This window comes from Chelmon rostratus, chromosome 2, assembly GCF_017976325.1.
Source record: "Chelmon rostratus isolate fCheRos1 chromosome 2, fCheRos1.pri, whole genome shotgun sequence".
NCBI classification, from domain to species: Eukaryota; Metazoa; Chordata; class Actinopteri; order Chaetodontiformes; family Chaetodontidae; genus Chelmon; species Chelmon rostratus.
This window is the reverse complement of record NC_055659.1, coordinates 19,920,854-19,945,850: the sequence shown is the minus strand read 5'-3', so window position 1 is coordinate 19,945,850 and position 24,997 is coordinate 19,920,854. Positions and strand designations below refer to the sequence as shown.

The window sequence follows — 24,997 nt, the reverse complement described above, 5'->3', positions numbered from 1 at the left end:
TAAGGTGTAAACAAAAATGGATATGTAGGATTTATTAGAAATAATTCAAACGTTAATATCTACAATGCATCTACATTACATGATTTCATGTTTAAGGAAATACAATACAGCAGCAGAAGTTGGAGCTAGTGTCTTCATAAGTACAACGTAGAACAGCATTATATGTAATGAGTATCCACTACAAAAAGTAAAAAGACAAGGAGTGTTTCAACATCTATGCATAGGCATCCTGATAATTACAGGAATAATTACAAATTCTGTGTTTGAAGGATGAGTTAAAAAAGAAAACTTTACACAGTAATTTACATAAGACTTCTCACACAAGGGCAGCTGCATTGTGGCAATTCCATGACATAACCTGGAAGCATAGATGATAATTTTGCACGCTAGCAGGAAGAAGAACGTGGCAATGCCACACAAGCAAGGTCATCTGTTTCACATTTCTCCCAAAGACAAAGCTTCCTGTTAGACAAGATCTATCAAGACACTTGCTCATGAACATGTCTAAAAAGCAGTATCACAGAGATGCAAATATGTGTTCTCCCTTATATACAGTGTTTTCTCTAAACCTTGAGGGCAATATCCTCAAAGAATTTCAGCTGCCTCACCATCACAGCATAAGCTTGGTACTTCTCATTCCCCATCTGGTCACGAAGGCACAGCTGCAATGAGAGAAAGGGATTCCAACTGTGGTCAATTTGGAGATGAAAGACAGGTGAATTAACTCAGAACTGCTTGAGGTCTACACAAACTGGGTTTTAACTTTGCAGACAAATATATTTCACTGTGCATGGACGAGTTAATCTATTCCAAATGTGTGATGAGAAGTCAGTCTAGTTTACTTAAAGTCTCAATGGGCCTTGTTTATTAGTGAAAAAACACTGTGTCTGTCAGAACTCCAACAAAGAAATTATTCAATCACTTCTTTAAAATCTTACTTCTCGTTTGGTGTCATCCTCCTCCTCCATGATTTCCAGAACTCTGTCCAGCAGCTTGACCCCCAGGCCCTTTACCACATCTGTCCTCAGCTGTTCTATGGCTCTCCTTATTCTGGCTGGGCCAGACATGGAGCCTTTTGGAGAGACAAGTTGGTTAAACACAGAGAAGCTCTAGACTGGCAGACTGATCACATTAAACTTTGCCCAAAATGTCTAACCTATTGGTATTTCACCGAGTGACAGGTTCTCTGCTTCCTCTCGAGCCTTCCCATGGAGCACCAGGGTATCTCTGTACTTCCTGTTCAGTTTAAACTCCGGCAATGCAGAAGAACCAAATCTGCCTTTGTCCACCTCGCTCACACCATCTCCAATATCCATTCTCAAAGTTTGAGTCATCATATGGACTAAATCCTGCATGTCGCTGGACTCAGTCTTCCTGCAGATGACCCATAAATTATAGATTATACAGCAAATTCACTCAAGCAATGTGAAACAGTAAAAATGTTAACACAGACTTTCCAGACCTAATAATATGAAGGGTAAAGCCATATGGTGACTATATTTAAGTTGAGGTGAGTTGCACTTCATGTTATTTTCTCCTGTCTAGTATGCTCTCACCTTTCCCTGCAGTCTCCCTCTGAACGTTCAGTTGAACTTGTGGATGAGTTGCACTCATCTTCATCTGACCTTCGCTCCGGCATCCTATCCTGCTGTAATGAAACACGTCCCACCATTATGACACAACATTTCTGACATAAAGTTCTGTTTTAAATTCACTGTAATATGCTCTGATTACTCTCACAAGACACATCTAGCCTTTTTCTGTCACACTGGTAGACATTCAAAAAATGCAGTTCCCTTTTAATGACTGTACGAAATACGAGTGAATGTCACAGCGAGCAATGGGGGAGCAGTACCTTACTGCTGGTCTCAGTGATAGAGTCTGAAACAGATCTGGTAACTGGGGCATTGTAGTACTCGTCCTTGGTGGATGTGACATCATAAGATGCCCTTCTTACAACATTTCCACCTGTAGAAAGAACATAGAAGTAAACAAGAGAAGTCAAAAGTCAACTACCAACTTTTTTTTTGTTTTCAAGCCGCCTATAACTTCAGTTTTACAGTTCTGTAGTTACAATGTAGTTCTAACTATAATTTTCTGGTTTCAGTTTGGAAAGTACCTGGTTGGCTGGCACTCTCTTGTGACTGCCTCAGTCTTCTCCTTTCTCTGGCAGACAGAGGACGATCCTAAAAATACAACAAACCCAAATTTTCTGTGATGGATAAACTGCATCTGCTGATTTTAGCAAGAACACACCAATATACCAAAACCATTATCCTTAAGCACAAAGACAATTAGGGCAGAAACAATGTTTTTATCATTGTTTATATGTACTCCGTTCAACTTTCAATATAAGATTTAGCAGCTATGGCCTGAAAGTATTTACACTTAAAAATAATTCATAACTATTTGTGTTTATTTTACCAACACAATATGTGTCTTGGGCAGAATGGATGTTCAGAAAAATACGTCTTCACAGTAATGTGGCTGTATATGCTGTGTGAGTGGAGGAGCACCATCACCTGTGGCAGTGGTAGGAATGTCTCCTTACAGGAACTAACTGATGTGGAGGTTGCAGCTACACTAGCTTTCTTGCTCTCTGTGCTCCTCCTGCTCCTCTTCCTCACCTCCACAGCTATTCTCTCAACAGGAGGTGGAGGTAAAGGTCTAGGAGCAGCCACCTTGGAGAAACAGACGACAAAAAAGATAAATAAAAAAGATGATAGATAAATTTAGATTAAAAAAAGATACATTTAATCTGCCTCATGGACTGTATATTTACCTTGTCCTGATCTCCATGTGTCCATCTTTTGTCCCTCCCTCTGTGCTGCTGTGATACAGCGGGTTCTGATGAGAAGTACAGAGGGGTTTGACACGGAGTGATCAGACCCAGGTTACTGGCTGGTAAGTGAGAATCCTCCTGAACAGGCTCCTAAACAGACACAATTACACATTTCCACTGTGGCAAAAAGAGAGAAATTCTTGTACTTTGTGTCAATGAATGTTCGCAGTGCTACACAGTCATTTTATAGGCTTTATTCTGGCAAGAGTTTGCAGAATGACAACAAGAAATGTAATGCTCACCAGTGTTGGAGGGGATGGCTCTAACAGTTTTTCAGTAGATTCTAGGATTTCCTTCAAAGACATAAATTATTACATGTAGAATAGTAAAACATAAGCAATCAACAGAAATACACCTATATTACTAAGAGCACTTACTTGGATGTCTGAGGTATGGTGTGGTGTCGGAGCTCCCTTGAGAAGGGTAACAGTGTCATTTTTATTATCTACATTCACTCCCACAGACGTTCCAATATTTTCTATACTGGATATGTGTGCCGATTTCCTCTCAGAGATAGAAAAAGCAGCCTCTCTCTCCACCTCTTTCTTTGGGTTCTGCATGTCAGCCTCTTTAAGTAACTCCATGGTATCATCCACATCTGACATCTGTTTCTCCCCACAGACAGAAAATGTATCACAGGGGTTTGGCATGGCCTGTGGCCTCCTCTCGTCTCCTCCCCTACTGCCAACACCTGATACAGACTTCAGAGGGGGTTTAATGGGGGAAGAAGGGGGGGAGGGATCTGGTTTTCTTCTTCCCTTGCTGTCTTTGTGCACACTGTGAGTCACAGGCTCATTACCAGTCTGTAACACAACGGACTGGAGCCCCTGCTCCTGTCTCTTTGTCAGGTCCTCAGCCTCCTGCGGTTGGAGATCAATATCAATGTTTCTGACTGTTGCCACAGATATGATGCTGGCTTTGAGAGCATCAGGTGAGGAGGATTTGTGTGGCAAAGGTGATTGGACTGGGTTGCAGTCGGTGGCACCATTCCAAACTTTATGTTGTTGTGATTTCTCCTCCTTCTGAGGATGAAGAGAAAAAGAAAAACCATAATAAGCATTCACAATTCCCTGCCTGACATGAGAACTGAAGAAACTTGGGAAACACCTTCAACTGCATAGCAATTTGAGAAATATACTGTTGACTGACTGTTTTTGACATCTTGCTGCTTTGATGACTAGGATAAATCTACACACACAAAAAATGAGAATAAATATATAATAGAAATTGTTCAGGATTGGTTATGGCGATTTAGAAAAACCTTGGATGCAATATCATGTTATGAATCTTAAGATAATTCTGCAAGAATGTTACACATTTTCTATTGATTCTGTGTCTGAATAAAAGGCTCTGAAAGGTATTTACTACTTGAATCCAACACTTGGCTTGCTGGCTTCACTGTACTAGAGTGAAGAAATTAAGAAATAATACATTTTTACCACAACAATACCTCCACACCTGCTTACTGTGACCAAGTGAACGCACTTTCATTGAGAAAGCAAAAAGAAATATCAATGAATTAAATGCCCCAACAGGTTCATTATGCTTTCAAATATTAATACCAGTTGTTGTTAGTTCTGGGTTTTTGCCAAGCACAGCAGCCTACTGTGAGCATTAATTATAACCGACACTGTTCAAGGTTGGTCAATGCACAACCGTCCGTAACAGACATATTCATGTGGCACACAAACACTTTCCACTAAAGAGATTAGGAAACCATTTCATTTAAAATACTTGCATGAATGAGCTGGCAAAATAAAATGCAGTAAAAGACATGATGACATGATTCAAATAAAAAATGTCCTTCTCATACTGAAACTTCATTGTTGAGGATAACAGAAAATACCTGTGTATTACTATTAGTTAGGATACATTTTAATAAGTGTCAGCACAGTAATTCAATACTGAGTGACTGAAAAACATCAGGGAATATTAGTTAGTATGGGAATATTGTCAAATATTATAGTATGATAGCAGAGTTTTCTGTGTTAAAGCAGCGTTATTATTCTGTAGTCACTTACCCGTTTTACCCTGGCAAGAGGTTCCGGTTGGGGACTTCTCTCTGGTTTTGGCTGAGATGACACCACTGACAATGCACTGGTGGCCTTACAATCACCACTGCCACCCACAGCTTTCTTTTTTGACTTGGCAGTTATTCTGGTAAGAACCAAAACAAATTGGAAAAGTATTCCAGTTGAAGTATACAGAGAAAAAAAAAAAGACGGCAAAAGACAAAAAAGAAAAGCACTGGGTAGGGTTTTTGCAAATAATAAATTGCCTTCAAGAAAGCAGAAATAACAGCATAGCAGTATGCGGTTAGTGATACCTACTCTTTAGTGGCCTCAAGGAACATGGCAATTTGTCGTTTGATGTAGGGCTGCCGGAGGATAAGTTTGACATCAGGCCTGTCTTCAGGTCTCTTACACAGCATGCTCTTGATTAGCTCTCCCAGCTGGGGATCATACCTACTGGGCATCTGTGGCAGCTGATGAGATAATCAGAGAAAAAAATGTATAAATGTATTTAATTTTTAAAAAAATCCATGAATGAGACTTCATAGTTCATAGTGAACTGGGAGTGAATTCATTATGAAAATTTTTTCTGAAATTCCTGATCAAGATGGCTGAAGTTACCAATCAATAAACCTATATCTTATTCATCTATGGTTATTTAGGAAAGAATAAGACTAATCCCAACTTCAGTCTGTTTAGGAAACATTTTAGGAAAAATGTTGCTAAACTCTTCTGACAATCACAGGAAATGACAAACAAACTTCAGACTTGGATCAATAGTCAATCAATATGTTTGCAAAGACAACTGCTGTCACCAGATAAAGCATGAATAATTTATTAAAAATAACAAAACAAATTAAATAAAATGCAAACTTTAGCTTAACAGAATATCATGTCTGTAAAAAATCTGTAAAAAGTTGAATCCCACCTTTCCTTCTACAATGCGATAGACCAGCGAGTTCATGTCTTTAGCATTGAAGGCATGTTTCAGTGTGGACATTTCATACACACAGCAACCCAGGGCCCATACATCTGACTGGAAAAAAATAACATCCGTTTGTTATTTCAAGTGACTACAATTAAAGCAGTTCCTATGACCAGTCGCAAATAACAACTAAAATGACAACTAAATTACCTTGTGGTTATAGGGTTTATTAGAGAAGAGCTCTGGACTCATGTAGTAAGGGGTCCCTATGAGTGTGCTGGCCATATCATTCTGGTTTTCTAATACTCGTGCGATGCCAAGGTCCCCAACTTTGATGATGTTGGTCTTTGTCAGGAAAATGTTCTGTGTTTTAAGGTCCCGGTGAAGAATGTTCCTCTCATGCAGGTACTGCAAAGCAAAATCACAACAGAGACTAAAGATGGCCCAGCAGTGTATGAAGACAATAAACTTTGTCTGACCCTCATATGGAGTTCACTTTCAATCTCACAGCATACCTGAAGTGCCATGGCTATCTGGACAAACCACTCCACCACCTGCCTCTCAGGTAAGAGTTCACCTTTTTGCTGTTTGAGTCGATGATAAAGGTCGCCCCCTTCACAGAAACCCATCACAATGTACAGCTGGCAGTCATCTCCTTCCCAAGACTCCCTGTATGTCACAATGTTAGGATGTCGCAGCTGGGACAGTAGCTGCGCCTCCTGCTCAGCTGCACGCCGTTCCCGCTTGGAGGAGGTGATTAAATTCAGCTTCTTAATAACATACTGGGAAAAAAAAGAATAACCCAATATCACTCTCCCTGACTTGTGAAATAAGAAAAACATGTCATCCTATTGTATATTTGGAAACATGAACAAATACTTAACCCACAACACTAGGAACCTAATGTGAAAAATTGGCATGAGATGGTGAAACTGAAGCATTTCTCACCAGCTTGCAGTTTTAACTCACATTTACATAACAGAATTTGGCAGAATCTAATAATTGATGTGGGCCAGTTACTCACAAATCTTGTCAATGTTAGTGATCCACATATGAATGAGCACTTTTCAAGCCGTGAAACAGTAACAAAGGAGCTCTGCAACTCAAATTACTTTTCTTATCTTATGGCTTAAATTCAAACTACAAAACTTACTCTGGAGGAGAATTAACAGCCACCGTGATGTTCAGGACTATTAGTCATGTAGCTACAGCTTCTTAAGGCTGAATAGGTTCAATTTAATTGTTCTTGTTGGCTTAAGCCCTTCGAGGAGTCTTAAGGGACCACTGGTGACGGGAAACAACTTTTCTCAGCTGTCAAAACTGAGCGTTATTGTCCCGAAAATAACACCCACACCATACATCATTTTTACCAACACGTGACTTTGTTTCGTTTTGTCCTCCAGCGAACAGGATGCATTAACATTATCGTGTTCGCTTCATAAATCTCAAACACAATGTAATACGGCGCAAACAAATCTGTGGCTTTAGCTAGCCGACTTTAGCTAACTTTAAGCTAGTTGAACCGTAGCTGTGTCTCTGTAGAGACGAGCGACTACAGCTGTAAACGCTATTCGTCGCTTATTTTAGCTGTTTTGGGCTGTGCTGAATTCCACACACACGTTCCGTCTCTCACCTGTTTTCGGTCGGTTTTGTGTTTCACCAAGTTCACTTCCCCATAGCTCCCTTTCCCAACGACCCTGATGAAAATATAATTATTCTTCATTCTTCAAAACGCTTCATAATGCGACCTGAAACGCTGAAAACGTTACACAGCATTCCGACCAGGAATAGCGACTACATTTCGTCTCATACTCCAGCTGTAGAGACGAAATAAACATAATAAATCTGTGTGCAAAACTTCGTACTAGTTAGCTCAGTGCCAGCGATGAGATTTTGAAAACGCAGGAAATCACCAGCAGTCGATAGTTTTTCGTCACTAGGCAACTGGCAGTTGACTGCTGATGATGGAGAGAGGGTCCAACCGGACCAAAACACCCCTCCGTCTACAGCACAGCGCCACCCAGCGTCTGCGTGTGGACACCAGAGCAACTACATCACAGGATGACTAAACTACAGGAAAACTAACCCTAAAACAACAGGAATAAATGCCCTGCTTTCTCTTGAGATACTCTTCATTTACAAATATAGAAGCTTGAAAATTTAATATCTTGTGGTGTGTGTTTCCTTACCTGGAATTGTAAAATGCCAAAGTAAAGTAGTGTAAAAGAGGCCTGGATTTAATCATGCGCCATTTCATTTAGCCAGCATCCACAAAACCAGGTTCTGGAACTGCTACACGTAAATGAAAGGCAACCTCCATTAATGACAGTCATGAGTTATACCTGGGCTCTTCCTGTCATGAAAAAGACAAACATCTTCAGTGCATGGAAATTAAGAAAAATAGCATATATATATATATATATATATGTTTGGAGTCATGCAATCCACTAGATGGCGCACTAGACTACCGTAAACTGACGCCTCACGACGTCAGCGTATCCAAGTGGTGCGAACCTGGCAGGGTACAGCAACATGGAGAAGTCAGTCGTTCGTGCTTCATTCTAATATTTATTTTGAGGCATCGTCACAAATAAACTAGTTAAATTGATTTTAATATCGATTATTGTTCTGTTATTAAACAAAGATACAACACAAAAAACATGCATATCCAGGACAAAAGCGTAGACTCAGTTGAGCATGGATTGAGACACGCGAAGAAACAAATGCACTTAACTTAAATTAAAATTCAGAAGCATACAAGATAAGATAAATAACATGCAACATAGGCAAGATGCTATGCATGAAATGGAGGCAGCAATTAAGAAATTTTTCACAGCCTCAAATAAAAATTGGCCGCTTTGACGGTTGCCATTAGTCTTCTACAACAGTAATGGCACCTTGTTCTGTGGCTTTTCTCCGTTTTTGTGCACCGTATTACTTGATCAAAATCTAGATTTTCATTATTAGGTTATGTGTTCCAGAGTTTGAGAGATAATGCAACTGCAAGTTCATTACAATTGTCACTGTGACTACTAATGCCACTATGCTACGACCACGACTAATTTTACTTTCAGTACTTATTCTTTTGCACTATTTCCTTTACATTTACAGAAACACTTGACTTGTATATATACATTGTTGGTCATTGTTTCTTCTTGTATATCTTCGTACCTATTCTGTCACCTACTTTTATGTGCATAATAGTTTCTTTATCAGCAGTTTTATTAGTTTTTTTCAGCTTTGTGGTGCATGTCTATTGCTGTCTTCCTGTAAATAGGCTAGTTCTTGTAAATGTGCAACACTGAGAGCAACCAAAAACCTGAGTCAGATTCCTTGCATGTGTACACTTTTTTAGCCAGTAATAGCAGCAACAGCATGGACAGGGCTCATTCGTTACTTTCACTGTCAAAGCTGCACACCAACAACTCACCTTCAAGCCCTTTTTATGCTTAAGTACAGCACGGGAGTTGCGGGTGGGGAGAGGTGACCAATCCTGTGGCAGAGCTGTTTACCTGTGCGCCACAGCTCGGGCGGTGATTGGTCCGTTTGCCGTCCCGCCCTGAGCTGACGTCAGGAGGAGCGCTGCTGGTAAGCGGAGTACAAGCTCCGCGTGAGAGCGCACCGAGCCGGAGAGACGGACAGATACTAGACGCGGCCGTTGGACCTCAGTGACTGCTAAATTTCAGGTAGGAGTGACTGCGGCCTCGCTCTCATGACACAAACTTTCACCTCCGACTTGTCCACTAAAGCTAGAGAGAGGTCGGAGCGTGGTTTCTTCCTCTATGGTTTTAGACAGCTCCGAGTAACGTTTATCAGTGAGGAATGTTAGCTAACCTCTACTGGCGCTTTACATGGACTCCGTTGTTTTGTGGACTTTTCCGTTTAGATGAACTCTCGGAGGGAGATTTAATGCATAAATTATAACTATATTTAGCTTTACCACAGGGGAGGCTGTTGCAGTTAACAGCAACTGTCAATTGTGCAGATGTCCTCTCATTCATATCAAGAGGTCCTCTGTGTAACTGAAGCTGCAGTTTCCAAAATCGGATACTGACAGGGAATATGCGAGGGCCTGAGAGAGACAGAGAGAGAGAGAGAGAGAGAGAGAGATAGGCTCTTCTTCTGCTCTCTGAATTCATGTAGTGTAATAAAGTCAAGTTTATGCAGTATGGTCCGCCCACCATCACTCTAAGTTATGACTTGAGAGATCCCTCCCGGTGTTGTTGTTTATCTTTGCAGCAGAAATGGCGCGAAGGGTTTCTCCATAATCGTGATGTGATGTGTAATTTTCCACCGCTTGAGTATTTTTAGTTTTTACCCCTTCCCTCATTTCTCATTCCTCCTTCCCTCTTTCTGTCTCTCCCTTTCTCCCTCAGCTCTCTCTCTCTCTCTCTCTCTCTCTCTCTCTCACACACACACACACACACACACACACCTCCTCATCTCTTCTGTCTATGGGATCTTGTGAGGAGAAGTCTGCTCATCAATTAATAAGCTCACTTTGAGAGGAGATTTGTTGTGCGTCATTGACACCAGCTGACCAATCTGACTACTGTTAGTAAATCTCTCAGGCAGCCAATGGGAGCATGATGATGGGTGTGTGTGTGTGTGTGTGTGTGTGTGTGGGTGGGGGGGGGGGGGGGGGGGGGGGGGGGGCAAGCAGTTGCCAGCTGTTGAAGGGAAGGCTTGTGATTAGTTGGATAGTTTTCTGATTCCTATAATAGTTAATGCAGATGAACAAGTTAATAAGCAAAAGTGCCGCCTCACTGCTCTCTCTGTGCTCGTGCTTTTAAACATGCTGCTCTGCTCTTGGCACGCAGGATCAAGCGCTCGCCCACTACTCCATCAGTGCAACCGTTTGACCCAATGAAGCATTTTTATTTGTTGTACTTGTTGTGCTACAGAATTTCTTTTTTTTTTTTTTTTTTTTTGGACCTGCGTTCCACCCTGGTCGACCTGTATCTCTTTGCTTGAATTCCAAAGAGACAATAATGCTGTCAAGGTAAATAATAACAAATGTTGGGAAACATTGCAATGCATTATATTGTATGAAATGCGATCCAACACCTGGCCAGCTGGATGTGAAAAAGACTGCTCAGCTTTGGTCTTCAGGCCAGATTACAGATTGGTGCTCTGAATGCATTAGAAGATCAGAGACGTTGCTTTGCACCTGACTGAATAAAGCCTTGAAAAGAAGTAGTCAAATAAAATCATTTCAGATCGTTTCTATTTGGTTTCTTGTGTAGTGCGTCTGCTTCAACGGGAATGCAGTCCTTTGGCACGAGTCCTTGTTCGTAACTTGGCAGCAGAGTTCCCTACAGTTTGGAGCTGTGCCTTCCTTTGTCTGCAGAGATGTGACGTGATAATACGTTAGCCAAAATCGATATGTCCGTGTTTAAAGACAAAAGAGAATTAACACTTATTATCAGCACTTTGTGAGCCACCCAGTGAAAACAAGTGGATTTTTCCAGAGATGTTAGTTTCAGTTAAGCTTCTTGTGTTAACATAAGTTTATCTGTTTTTATGTTTGATGCTGTGTGTGTGCATGTGTGTATGCAAGTGTTGTCAAAGTATTTTAACACACCATGGCAAATTGAACAGCACAGCCTAACTATATGTCGTTTCATCACGTTTAACAGCGGCCGTGTGTGTGTGTGTATTTGTGTCTTTTCTGTCCACCGCACATCACAGGAATGGGAAACCAGTGAGTACAGTAACTCTCTTCTGTGTAAAACGAGGGTGAATGCTGCATGTCACAAACTACTCAGGGAATGTGGTTATGGTATTGTGCATCTCCCTGTCTCAAGCCTCTTCAATCCTGTTGCTTCTTGGGTTTTGAGCAGCTTACCTTCACCTGCCGGCCAAAAGTCATGTCATCAGTGGACATGGAGGGGCTGATTTCGGCCCTCTACATGCTCATACGATACCTGCATGTGTCTCTCCCCTCTTCTCTCCCATGTATTTTTGAAAACTTGCCCCCATCTTCTCCTGCGTGTCTTAAACTTGAACCTTATTCTGCTGTTTATGGCATTTACCTGTATGAAAAACAGACCCCCACCCCCCCACTCGACGTTGTCCTTAATGCTCCAATTGTTTGAAATGTGTTATTTGAAAGTCGCCTGATATAAAATATAAGCAGATGTTTGTGCCACTGAAGTGAAATCCAAGTGTTATGAAGGAGTTTTAGGTACATGTTGGTATGTCCTGGGTACGCAGTTTGCTACGAAAACAAACGCAGACAGTGGCAAGCAAAGGTTGATGCATTCATAGTATTTCAATAACTTTGATGTTTAAATATCTTTGATGTTCAATATCACCCATCCTCAGTGCATGAATTAACATGAATCTCCATATGAGCAAAGTGAGATGCTACAAACAAGCACTATGTGAGACGTGTTTTCACTCTTTCTCTGACTTCAGCGTCCTCTGAATGGTCTCGGGCTGTTGCGGTTATTTTTAGCTTAAAGGCTACTACTCTTTAAACAGGACAACTGTGATGCCCTGCCTAAAAAAGGCTGGTCAGGAGACAGAGTTGCAGCTATTGTTTTTTATTTTCAATTAATCCTGCTTTCTTTTCACTGTCAATCATTTAGTTTATAAAATGCTCAAAATATTGACACACGTCTATCACAGTCTACCCAAGCCTGATTAATAATGTCTAATTTAATAGTCAAAAAGTAAAAAGGAATTTTTGTTACCATCAATTTTGAATAGAGAAAATCAAGCAAATCCTCACGTTAAAGAGGCTGTAACATCATATTTGTACTTAATGAATAAGTAATCAATGATTATTTGCATAATTATTACAGAATATATGAACAAAAACTGCCCTGTATTCTGTTGTATTTTTGGAGTAGTACACAGTGACCTACTACAGACCATTTCTCAATAAAAACATTTGGAGGAGAAAATCATGCTTGGTAATGGATCCTCAGTTTCCACAGAAAGAGACTGGTGTCAAGTTGAAGATAGAGTTACAGTCTACTATGTATTGTTTGTTTATCCCCTACTGTAGTTATTGGACTGCAGGAATAGGCCTCAGGGTTTACCAGTAAAGGGTTTACACACATTTGGCTGGACTTCCTCTTACTGCTTCCCCCAAGCATGTTACTTTGCATGCTGCTAATTTAGAGATACTTCCTTCTGCTTCAGTTGTTTTAAATGGCATGCAAATATCAGTGGAGGAAATGGTGAATGACTCAGATATCAATTTAAATGTAAAACTGTAAGCTTTGTTCCGAGTAGTTTAGGTGGCATTGTTAAGTAAGTTTAGATACACGCAAAGTTTTACCTCCAATCATGAACCGAAAATGGTCCAAGTACTTGTGAAGGAATATGACATTTAAAATCAGACCTAAAGTCACGGGGAAGCATTGTACTGTATGCAGTTTATACCTTATCAGGTTAATAATTTTTCACTGCTTCTAGTGTGTGTCTAGTGTTCTTTCTAATCCACTGGATGCTCTTGTGTGTGTGTTTTATTTTTTACTGAACAACACTCTGCAGCCAGCTATCAAAGTCCGTGGAACGATTTCCACCTTACCTGCCACCTGCCATTAGATACTAAAGCAATTTAGACTCTGAGATACCATAGCAGCTCCTTAGGGTTTCCATGACAACAGGTATGAAGCTGACTTCTGACATTAGTGAAGGCAGCAAGAGAGCCATCGTGTTTTTGCGTGCTTGCATGCATGCAATCTATGCTAGTGTGTGCATCAGTCAGTGACTGCACCTCAGTGGAGCTAGAAGAGGCCACGTGCTGTCTATTTATTTTTTAACATTTATTCTGAGATAACAACAGTTCCCAGGTATGTTGCTTAATGCCACTCGTACACACAACTGAAATGAGTTGACTCTGAACCCATAATGACATTATTAAAAGTTATTATATTATATTGTCTCTAATGAAATGACTGTGGCACAATCGAGAACAATACATTACATCATCTGATGTAGAGAGACTGTGAAGTTGCCAGGCAGGCAGCAGAACAGAAAAGGAGTGAGGCATGCTGATATGAACAGGGCTATTTTAGTCTTCCGGGTCTTGAGTTATAGGCACTTTCTGGGTTTAGATGATGATAGCAGTGACAGCAGGGTCCTTTGTGATCACACTCTCTCTCTTGAGAGTGTGCTGAGAACAAACATCTGAATGTTACAAATCCCCCTGAGAAAATCTGAGAAAGTGAAACTAAGTATTAACATTGTTTGTGTCTTCTTCTAACAGTTAAAGGTAGGAGTGTTTTGTACTCTATACCTTGATATGGCACTTGATTTGGCCCAGTTCAACTTGAGCATTACATAAGCTCAGTAAAGTAAGAGACACATTACAGCTAAGCTGACATGTCATAGACACATAAGCTTTTCAGTTTTTGTGTCTTTTGAGTCTGCTTCTCCATACTAATCTTAAGTTTTCAGTCCCAGCATTATTAGTTTGACTATACCAGTATCACACCAAAGTAAGCACCAGGTTTGCTTGAGTTATGTGACCTGGGTCCACAGAACATGGGCTTTATGTTGCTCTGACACTAAGCAGAACCGTGGTGTACTTGAAGTCATATATATATATTTCTACACCAACAATCAGATCACCAGAGTGAAATTATAGTTTACTTATTAACTTAGTAGATATTGTCCATGACTTTTACCCCTCTCTATCATAAATTCCACCCCGGTTGATTATAAAGATACGTGAACATGACTTGCAGGACATTTTTTATAATTTTTTATATATCCAAATAAAAAAGTTAAATTCTATGTACGTATTTAGACCAGATCCCTTGCACTGTCTCCCATATTGAACCTTAAAGCAACCACAGCATTGCAGCAGCCACTTGGAATGGTGCTGAAACGCAACCGCCTTGAAGTTGCAGATGCAGGACCCACATAAACAACAGTGATCACTAACACTGTTTAAGTATAATGGATGATATGCAGACTGAGCGTCTGCTCAATACCCTGTGTCATACGATACGTTTTGTGTGTGATAATTGTATTAGAGAGGAAGCAGGATTTACCGCATTCTTAAGTCACCTGAGACACATGCAACTGTCTGTGCAACAGACTGACCAAATTGTTGCAACAGGCTGTTTGTCAAGCTGACTGTAACATTGTAAGTAACTGTTCCTTGCCTGAACCTGTGAAGTACAAGTTGTCCTTTTGGTATCATGAAATTTGACTGTGCTAAACAATTACTTGGTTACTTCTCGTCGTTATGTGACTTTTACCTGCAGGAAGTGCTCTTCTTCAATGCACAGTCACAGGGCTAATGCAAGGCTATTGAATTGCCTATGTGTTTGAAAGATGGTTTGCAAATGGACCTGCCTTGTCTTACAATAGAGGATATGTCAGATGTTTTCTCATACAATGCATACTATTAGTGTGTCATCACAAGTGGCAAACATGGTAAGAAATCCCCTGATGTCAGTAATACCAGTTACCCCCCAAAGACATGTTTACATTAATACAGTCAACCATATAAGAAAGGTGAGCAGCACTGTAAGGGCAGTATTTACTGTAGATGGGGGATGGAGGCAGTTAAACTCTTGGTATTAACAAGCATTTCCTCCTTATCCTTTTTCTTCACTAGTATTGTTTCTGACCGTAACAACAAGAAGATGCCACTGGGTGAAGATTGCCATGGCTGGAAAAAGAAGACCACAGATGTGAAGGATCAGTATGACTTCAAAGAGATCCTGGGAACGTAAGTGTGTCAGCGCCACTGGCAAAAAACCTGTTGTGTTTCAGCTTTGTACAATGGCTTCTACACACTCTGGGAAACATTGCTGCAATCTGAGTAAAAGGTGTGTGTTTTTACATTTTTGTTAATGCAGTTATTGCCTATTTGTTAACTGTTATCTCAGTTTGGATGAAAGACAGAAAATTTACATTTTCGCATCTGATGTCAACGCTTTTGTTTGGACTGAATTTTTGTAATTATCAGGTAAGCATTTGGGCAGCCATTGCTGCTTAATGACTGGATGGACCGTATTGGGTAGGGAGTGATTGGCCATGAATTTATTACTGTGCAGCAAGCTTCGTGACAAGGTCTCCCTGCCCCAAGTATATTTATGCTGGGCTGCTCCTGTTAATGTCCCCAGATAAAAGAACTTGATGCTTAATCGGAACATAGCAAGCTCTAATGTGAACCTGATGTGGTGCAAGCAGTTCGCATGCCAGGAATGCTGTTTTTTACCAGTTTTGTAATTTCATGGCTCCAAACAAATCTGCTTATGCTAAGGCAAGTGGAGAGGCACAGGTAAGTTTGGGTTAAAGCATATCAAGCGGTGCAGTGCAGTTTGGTGTTTGGAAAGCCAAGCATTAATGGCTGCTAAGATCGCCTTTCATTGCAACGTTAACATTGAAAACAAAGACATTTGCAAAATCTTATAAAGCCATCTGACGTTTAAAAGTAAATTAAAACACCCTATTTAAATCAAGTAAGATTGTCTCTTCATGATTTCCTTCAGTAGAGGAGGTGTCTGTAGGATGTGTCCCGAGCACCATTGCAGACCTGGTGACATGGTTCTTGGAGCAAAACTCCATTTCTCAGGGTAATCAAAAGGATATTTTAACAACATGATTTGGGAGCGGGCAGTGTGTGTACTCTAATGCAATTTAATACACCAAACCTGCAGTAAATTTTCAGTAGTTGAACAGCACTACAGTATATTTTTGTGAAGCTTATAATGTTCACTTTTGTTGACACAGTGTCATCAGAACCCTGTTGATTTACCTTTTTGACACACTGTCAACAAACCAGCCACAAAGCATGACACTGACAGGCTGATATTCTGCTGCCTGCATGGAAATGAGTGAGAATGATAGAGAGAGCATTAGAAAACACCTTTTAGGGAAACGTAATTCAGAATGAACAGCACCACTCAATATACAGCCTCATAAATGAACACGGAGTTCAGTTTAATCTGACACAAACCCGATACACACAAAGAGGAGTGTTATTGCTGGGTAAGTATGAACTGGTGCTTTAATCACACTTTTAGCGATAGTCACTGTATAAGAAAAACTATATGTAAAAACACTTACAGTAATGACTTTTACTTGACGTCAGTTCCAACCTTGCATTCTACAACCATGATTCGAAAAAAAACAGGATGTTGTGTAAAACATAAAGAAAACAGAATGTGATCATTTGCTAATCATTTTTGACATAATGTCAATTTACAGCACAAAGACAACATATTTAATTTTTTACCTCATCAGCTTCATTGATTTTTGTAAATATCTTGTTATTCTGAATTTGATGCAGCCACACATGTTAAACAAGTTGGGACAGGAGCAACAAAAGACTGGAAAGATGGAACGCTCCAAAAACACCTGTTTGGATCATTCCACAGGTAAACAGGTTGATTGGTAACAGGTGATAGTATCATGATTGGGTATGAAAGGAGCATTCTGGAAAGGCTCAGTGGTTCACAAGCAATGGGCTCAGGAACACTTTGTCAGACTGTTGTTGGTAAACAGTTCATTTGCAAATGATTGCATTTTCTTTTTATTGTTGTTGTTATTGTTTTACACAGCATCCCAACTTTTTTGGAATCAGGGTTGTAGCTTCTCTGTCACTCACTGTGTTTATGTGTGCGCAGCTGGCGAGTGCATTTGGGGAGAGAGCGGGGGGGTTTTTTTACTGCCAGGCATGAGTTTTGCTTTTATTTTGAGGACAAGATTTTTTTTTAAAACTGTAGCAATCCTGATATACAACTGTGTTTACGTAAAAGAAGCACACCTGTCTGATGGCTGTGACAATGTGGGATAGCTCAGGTGACAATGCGCTATCCCACAACCAGCTAGGATGTAGCTTCATGCAGCAATACATCAGATTGTTAAGTGGTATCAGTGTGAGCCACAAGCTAGATCTTTGTGCCTGTGTTTGTTTTCTTTGTGTTTTTGGAACAGGCCACAGTCTTTGATTTTTTTTAAATTGGTTTTTACACTTTGATATGCAACGTTTTCTTCTCTATTCCGGTCTTTTCAGTTGACCTGAAAATGAAAAAGGGAAGACAATTCCTTAGTGTATGACACTGCTTTCCTTGTTGCAAGATCTTTGTAGGTTAAAGCCCATATCAGCATCACTTTCTGAGAGGACCGTTATACTGTGGAATACTGGTGGAGTATTTTGCCCTGAGTTCGGTTTGATGTGTTTTTCCTGTGTCTATTTATTTGCATTTCTGCTTTTCTTGGTGCTGTGGAATCTCTCTTAAACCTCTTAACTTTTAAGGACATTGTGTGTGTGTGTGTGTGTGTGTGTGTGTGTGTGTGTGTGTGTGTGTGTTTGCGCGTGTGAGTTTGTTATCCATTTGTCTCAAAGCGGTCATGCTTGGCTTGCATGTATGATAGCATGCCTTTTGCTTGTCATTCGTGAACCATAACTCATTTGCTGCATCCCTCAAACCTGACTTATATGGCATTCTGTTCTATATTTATGCAAGTGAGCAGGAACACCATTCTGCTAGCTGTACACTGCACTTGTCCAAACTCAAGTGTCATTTGGCACTTGCAATAGTTGAGCATATTCCATCACCAAGACAGGACATTTCTGTCTTCTTGAGTTCCTCCTGGGGTTGGGTTTGCCCAGCTTTCCTAAATTGGCAGAAGCAATTTGAACCCTAGCTTGTTCTCAAAGAACAAATTGCTGTATTGAGTGTACAGCAGTTAGATATAACTTTTAATCTTACTTGTCTTTGTTTTAGTATCCCTTAAACATGGATGCTGAGAGTCATAAGACTTGATGTTTACCCAAGGTGTGCTTTTATATACATCCACATCCTTGTTAGTCCAGGATTGAGTTGTGTGAACATGTGCGGAACCCAAGATGAAACCTAACCTTGTTTTGTGAGTTTATGAAACCCTCTGTTGCCCCCCCACACACACATTCTGTGTTTCGTGCAGCACATTCGCATGCAAAGCCTGTATTACTCAACTGACATTATCCCTCGGATATGATGTTAAGGGGGCTCTGCGTAACTTCTCCTTCCTGAATGGCAAGAGCAATGAGCCTCTTGAAAAACTCATTTATAATTGTCAACACATCCTCCATAATTCTCAGTCAGGAAGGGGGGCAGAAAAAAAGTGCAGAGAATTCAAAAGCCTTGCAAAAGACAAAAAACCCTCAACATTAAAATACCAATATGCCCATTCGCACAAGACTAATATTATCACATAACCTCTGCGTGTGCAAAATATGGAAGGTAATTTGTGGTGGATTTTTTTACAAATTATGGACATGGCAGATTCGCACATGATTCCCATGTAAATAGGGCTTTAAGTCACAGCAGATTTAGACACTTACCATCTCTCCTGTGTGCATAGTTGCTGTCAACACTCCAATAAAGGCATAATGTTAGTTACTTCCAAGTTAAAGTCTGATTCATGAAATGTTTAGATTACTTTGTTGGCACCCTATATACAGTACATGTTGGCTATCATGTACAGGTAAACATGCATGAACATGTTTTCCCTTCCTTTCAACCTTCTCATTGTCATCCCTCCAGTTTTCCACCTGCCCCCAGTGTTGCAGCTGAGCTTGTTTATGGACAGATCACCGGCTCACCGCATCACTCAGCTGTGTTCATTTGCCATTGCTGGATTGTTGTCTTGGTAACAACCAGAAACACTTTCCATAATGGACTCAAACTGTCACTATGGAAACAAAGTTTTTGATTTGCTATTAATAATCCACCACCGGGTGCATATGTGCGCATTGTGCAAGAGATAAACTTGCTCTCTCTTTCACAAGAAAACACAGAAAACATAACACACATACAGACATGTCTATAAATGTGCTCATGTTTCTGGAGCCTCCCTCAATCATATTTTTGAGGTATCATCATGTCTCAAACATAAACGCCCATCAATTTACCTGTCCTGAACTGTATACTTTAAATGGTATTCAGTGAGCATATCCAAATTTTTCTATGACTGAAAGTACAAAATTGTTTATCTTGTTTCAGTATTTAGATGTAATAGATACATTTTCAGTGCATTTGATTGTTTCTTTCAAATGTCTTTAGTGACACGAATGTTGATGATGTTGACGTTAAACTATATGCCAGTGGCATGCAGGGGTTTGCACTGTGAATCCCCAGCTGCTGCCACGTGTTTTTGTAATCAAAACAGATGGGAATTAATAATGCACAAACAGGCGACGGCACTTCACTGCAATCAACTCAAATCCTCTTTAGCCTTCCATCTTTTCTCGTTTCTGTTACTTATGTTAATCTATTCCTCTCTCTCTCTCTCTCTCTCTCTCTCTCTCTCTCTCTCTCTCTCTCTCTCTCTGTTTGTGTCTCTGTCCAACCCAGCCCACAGAAACACATCCCTGCTGACAGAAATCCAGCTCCATTTCGGCTCCTCATTCCTGTCACCTGCTCTCTGTTCTCACTGTTTCCTGCTTTCACACTGTGTTTGCTGTGGAACGAGTGATTTTTCAGCTGAAATTAAAGCTTTCATTACACAGAAATCAGAACACAAAACTAAGCATAAGACCAAACCATATTATTGCCAGTAAGACATAGAATACAGTCAAATATCAACATACTGTCACTGTTAAATTGATGGTGACTTTAAAAGCCTCTATGTCATTATTATCTGCTAAACCACAACAAGCTTATGCTCACAAAATTGAAAAAGAGATCTGGTAATACCATGATGCCATACGTACACACAGAAACCCACCCATCCAGACCTTCTTGCCAACATCTCGCAAGTTTGGATTCCCTCGGCTTCCCCAGCGCTTCCCTTGGCTTCATGTCAAATATTGACGTACCAGGCACTCTCCAGCTTATGTTGTTCAGTATGTCATCATTCAAACCTAGCTGGTTATAGATTCACAGGTCATGTATTTGGAAAATTGATATTGATTTTTTTTTTTATAAATGCTGTCACCCTGTTATGTTGGAACTGCTCTACCAGCTCACAGGTCTATGACACATGTAGTAATTAAGAATAAATATTATTATATTATTACCATATTATTAATATTATTACTGTAGAATACAGCTAACTGTATTAAATCAGCAAAGAGCAGCTTTATTTTATTGGGTTTTTTCATAGTTCCCACACTCAGCTGCCAGCTTTGAGGTTTCTCTACTGATAACAAATTACACAAAATTGTGGACATTTAAATGGCTACACATGTTCTCATGCCAAGAGCAGCAAGGAAAATTCTCAGCATTTTCAGCCCAGAATACATTGCAAAGCACAGGGATGGAGGAAGTGGAGGGAGCGTGTTGTAATCATCTAAAATCATTAGGCCTGATGGATTGGCGCCTGCCTGTTCCTGTCACTCGTGTTGGTGACCCAGTAGCCCCTGCCCTCACCAGTCCTATGATCAACTGTTGGCCACAATTGATTTGTGAGAGACAGAGAGGGTTCAAAACAACAACACTTATTTTGGTTATAGTTTTTCTGCACTGTGTGTTCATGAGCACATGTGTTTGTAACTGAAAGTTGCTCTGTGTGTCTTCCTCTATGCATTTTCCTTTTAAAGACCTTTACCTCTAGCTTTCCTGTCTCTCTCTCTTTCCACCTCTCTGAAAGAAGACATCCATTCATCACAGATCTTGTCTTTTTGCAAAGCAAGGAGCCCTCTCTTGCCCACACCTCTCTTATTATTGATTTGAGAGACTGAAGATCTTATTAAATCCACAGTCAGGCATTTTTGCGCATCACGACTTCAGAGTGAGCTTATCTTCCTCATTCCTGAAGACCACAAAAATACAATACCAAATGTTTTAGTGCTTGATGCTTTCATTTTCAGCATCTCATTCTGTGTTTGAATAGGTGTTGTCTTGTTGATGCCTTAAACATGCCAGAATTGCTGATGTTTCAAATCCCATGCACATAATTCACACAGATTTTTGCTGTTTTGTAAATTGTGGTCAGGGCTGGGACACAAACTGGTAGTCAACAGCAGTACCGTTTGTTCCACTTGTTCCCTCACACTCATGCCTCTGCTACATTACACAGGTTTTAACACTAATTTACCTCTTTGTCTGAGGGCTCTCTGCTTCTGAGTGGAAAGGTTCAATGACTCGACACTCATTGGGGTTTGTGTGTGTATCTATGTGTGTGTGTGTGTGTGTGTGTGTGTGTGTATGTATGCTCTTGTACTTGCAAGTGCATTTGTGAAAGACCAGACGCTGTGCGACAAAAGATGAGGCTTTGACTTTGCCTTAGTGTCAAATGTACTTGAATTGAATTAGGACATGAGCTGTTATTTGTAGTGAACATGGAAAAAATAAGTGAAACTTCGCTGAAGGTTTGGGACACAGCATATGGGATTCACGGAATACTGTACGAACAACCAGGTGCTAGAACTGAGGTGAGAGACACAACGACATTTGCAGTGAGTCACCTGCTCTAACTTAAATATTTAGAGGAGAAATGTAATGTGGTTGACACAGCTGGGGACTATCTGGTCTTTCTCATTTTACTTTATTTACTTTATTACGTGTGCACTGTACTGTTGGAGTCACTGTATGAGATGAGTACAAATTAGGATGCCGCTTCAACTCAAAACTAAAGAACGTTAAGTTTGTATCTGCAACAAACATTTTTGACTCTACTGTCAGCTATTAGGAATGTGCTGGATGTTATATACGAGCCTTATCCATTTAGAACTTAGTTATTGTCACATTTAGGCAGACACAGCGTGTTGTGACCAAAATTAGTCACGAAAAATATTGTTAGACAGTTACTTTGAATCCCCATTGTCCAACCTAATTTGCTTCTTTGCTGTGACGTCTATCTTCCTGATTTCCAGATAGTGAATAGGCAAAGCAGCCCGTGACCACCCATCCCTCAGTCACACTGTTAGCATGTAATTCTAAAATTTAGTTGAGGTGTGCACAGCAAGGAGCCCAGAAATGGTCGTTCCGAAGGAATTTTAGCCCAGACCGACTATTCAGGTGCTATTTTTGTCGCTCCCTCATTATTCAGTGTTTGTATGCTGAGTCAGATCAAATGAATTCGAAATGATGATTAACAAAGTAGTTCAGACAAAAGGAAACAGCCACCTTTATAGAGCAGATGAGTCTCCCAGCGTGAGAGCTGTCCCACCTCATCTATTTTTCATCTCTGTCTCTCTCCATGCTTTGCTTTTTCTGTCTCTGTCCTAACTCTCTGTCTCTCCTCACCATTTACTGCTAATCACGTTTTCCCATTTTATTCCTGTAATTTTATGGATTCAGTTGTCTTTACCTTCCCCTCCTCATGTCTGTGTTTCTGCACAAGTGTGTCCCACATGCACACCACCGGCCTTTCCGGAGAAGAGTGACTTGCTTTCTTTTTTGTACTTTTATTGCTTTGCCTTTCTCAGCTTTTCTTTTGTCACAAGGTTTTATTGTGTCTAAGCAGAAGGATGAGATAGAGCAAAGACCTTCCTTCATTACGTGGTGCCCTGCGCCTGTACAGGACCTCAAAGCACAGAACAACACGTAACTGTCTCTGCCCTTGTAATTCTGCTCAGCTTCTGATAAGACCATACCGGAGTTATGAGTAAGGCTTGTGGTATGCTCTCTCTCTCTCTCTCTCTCTCTCTCTCTCTCTCTCTCTCTCTCTCTCTCTCTCTCTCTCTCTCTCTCTCTCTCTCTTCATCTCTTCTTTTTTTGATTCGCTGCTCCGACATTTTTTTGTGCTCAGAAAGTGTGCAGATACCCTTGTGGTCCATTTAAGCTAAGTTAACAAGCGTAGTAGGATACAGAAATAAAAATTAAATCAGCTGCTGATTCATTCTGACACTAAATGACATTCATTCTCATAGCAATGAGAATTGAACTAGCTTTTAAAAAATGACAACATGGAATTGTTTCCAACTTCAAACCGATCCTGAAAATCCATCCCTGCTTATGGCACCCTCAGCCCTTCAGCCCTGCCCTGACCTAATTCGAACAGAAGCCTGCGTCTCAGCACAGCACAGCTCAGCATGGCATAGCCTGCTGTTCCTGGAATACATACGCACACACAAATACACACACATACTGTATATGTCCACTCACTGGCCCATTTATGCATCTCCATCTGCTCACAGCAATATATCCCCCTAACAATTTTAAGTACACTTGCAGGCTTGTCATGTATATCTTCCCACAGTCTTTCTCCATTGTTATAATCCCTTATTGCCCATATTCCCCCTCATGACAAGCTGCCCACATATCAGCAAACTGGCTTCAGAAGACTTTCCTTGTGCTTTCTCATCTCCAGTCCTAGACATCCTTAGGGAAGCATGTTCTTTGATTTGCAGCTTAATTACAATCCACCATACGATTTGGTTAGGGATACTGTTTTTTCATGTGTGTGTTTCAAAGCAGTTTCTCTCAGTAAGTGGACTTGAAACAGTTGAAATTTGTCTTTGTCTGACATGGAGAATAAAGCACTTGAAGTTGTATTAATTGAGTTTCAGCCCAATAAATGGCTAATGTGTTGGCACATGATTGCCTACATCCACCACAGACCAACATTATTCTTCCACTGGAGGACCAGCATTTACTCTGCTTTGACCTGCGTTTTTGTCTCCACCAGCTCCTGAGCAAAATGTTTGTGTTTAGCTTGCTTAGGTTTGCAGTACCATGTGCCATTCATGTTACATTATGGTGTGAAAATTGACGGTTATCTTGTCATGTACATTTGCTTTTCTGTGGTATTGAATTCTACCATATTAGTGTTATTAGAAAAATTATAAATTCTACTGTAATCAGAAACATAGAATATGATATTTTGTGAAATCATTATTAAGATTTTGTTCAAACAAATGCCCATCCACTTCTTGTAGTGTGAAAATCTCATACCACTGCAACCTTAAGCTTGCGAGATGTTGGACATTCCCTAGCAGCGACTTGCTAACTAGGTCTGTCCTTGGTGTGAAGCAGATAGTTTACAGTGGGTTTATCAGAGTCTGTATAGAGATGCAGAGTGCATCATAATTCTGTATATATAAGAATTTATTTTCTACTTCATTCCTACCAAAACTGTTCGCCACAAGCTCTGTGAACTATCCTGACACATCCGGACACGTAATGTTGCAGTGTATAAAATCCCATCGCACACTGGCCATTAACATTGTCAAAACATTGGTCAGCACTTACGTATACCTAGATTTTCAGTTGTTTGCATTTTGCACACTATTTACAAATGTTAAGCATTATTTAATATGTGAAAATGTGTTTAGTTAATAGTTCAAAGTATCTGATGTACACACCAGAT

The 24,997-nt window shown here is 40.3% G+C and overlaps 2 protein-coding genes across 4 annotated transcripts in view; one reads left to right on the top strand and one right to left on the bottom strand.

Annotated features, from left to right (window-relative positions):
* Positions 1-17: 17 nt before the first annotated feature.
* nek4 (NIMA-related kinase 4) lies at positions 18-7,702 on the bottom strand. Of its 3 annotated transcripts, none has more exons than XM_041956383.1 (16): positions 7,413-7,702; positions 6,295-6,561; positions 5,990-6,187; positions 5,783-5,890; positions 5,173-5,327; positions 4,864-4,999; positions 3,220-3,864; positions 3,085-3,135; positions 2,783-2,932; positions 2,523-2,681; positions 2,120-2,186; positions 1,856-1,968; positions 1,557-1,648; positions 1,157-1,374; positions 939-1,072; positions 18-662 (listed from the first exon to the last, which is right to left on the bottom strand). In XM_041956383.1, exons 1-16 carry the CDS (start codon positions 7,500-7,502, stop codon positions 564-566), a joined length of 2,682 nt encoding a protein of 893 aa, XP_041812317.1. In that variant the 5' UTR covers positions 7,503-7,702; the 3' UTR covers positions 18-563. The 3 variants fall into 3 exon arrangements, with proteins under 3 accessions (XP_041812317.1, XP_041812326.1, XP_041812334.1); XM_041956392.1 differs by having other exon boundaries at positions 1,557-1,645; XM_041956400.1 differs by lacking the exon at positions 7,413-7,702 and adding an exon at positions 6,933-6,956.
* Positions 7,703-9,383: 1,681 nt separating this feature from the next.
* Positions 9,384-24,997, top strand: part of camk1b (calcium/calmodulin-dependent protein kinase Ib) — a 37,900-nt gene continuing 22,286 nt past the window's right edge. The window contains exons 1-2 of the mRNA XM_041950773.1: positions 9,384-9,465; positions 15,366-15,479. Of these exons, the coding sequence (XP_041806707.1) occupies positions 15,394-15,479 (86 nt within the window). The 5' untranslated portion in view covers positions 9,384-9,465; positions 15,366-15,393. The remainder of the gene's footprint in view (positions 9,466-15,365; positions 15,480-24,997) is intronic.

Bases quoted from the DNA above. Each gene is read 5' to 3' on its own strand.
- nek4 (XM_041956383.1), bottom strand. From the start codon at position 7,502: ATGAAGAATAATTATATTTTCATCAGGGTCGTTGGGAAAGGGAGCTAT. The intron at 6,188-6,294 runs GTATGCTGTGAG...TTTGCTTTGCAG, and splicing joins AGATAGCCATGGCACTTCAG to TACCTGCATGAGAGGAACAT. The intron at 663-938 runs GTAAGATTTTAA...CTCTCATTGCAG, and splicing joins AGGATGACACCAAACGAGAA to CTGTGCCTTCGTGACCAGAT.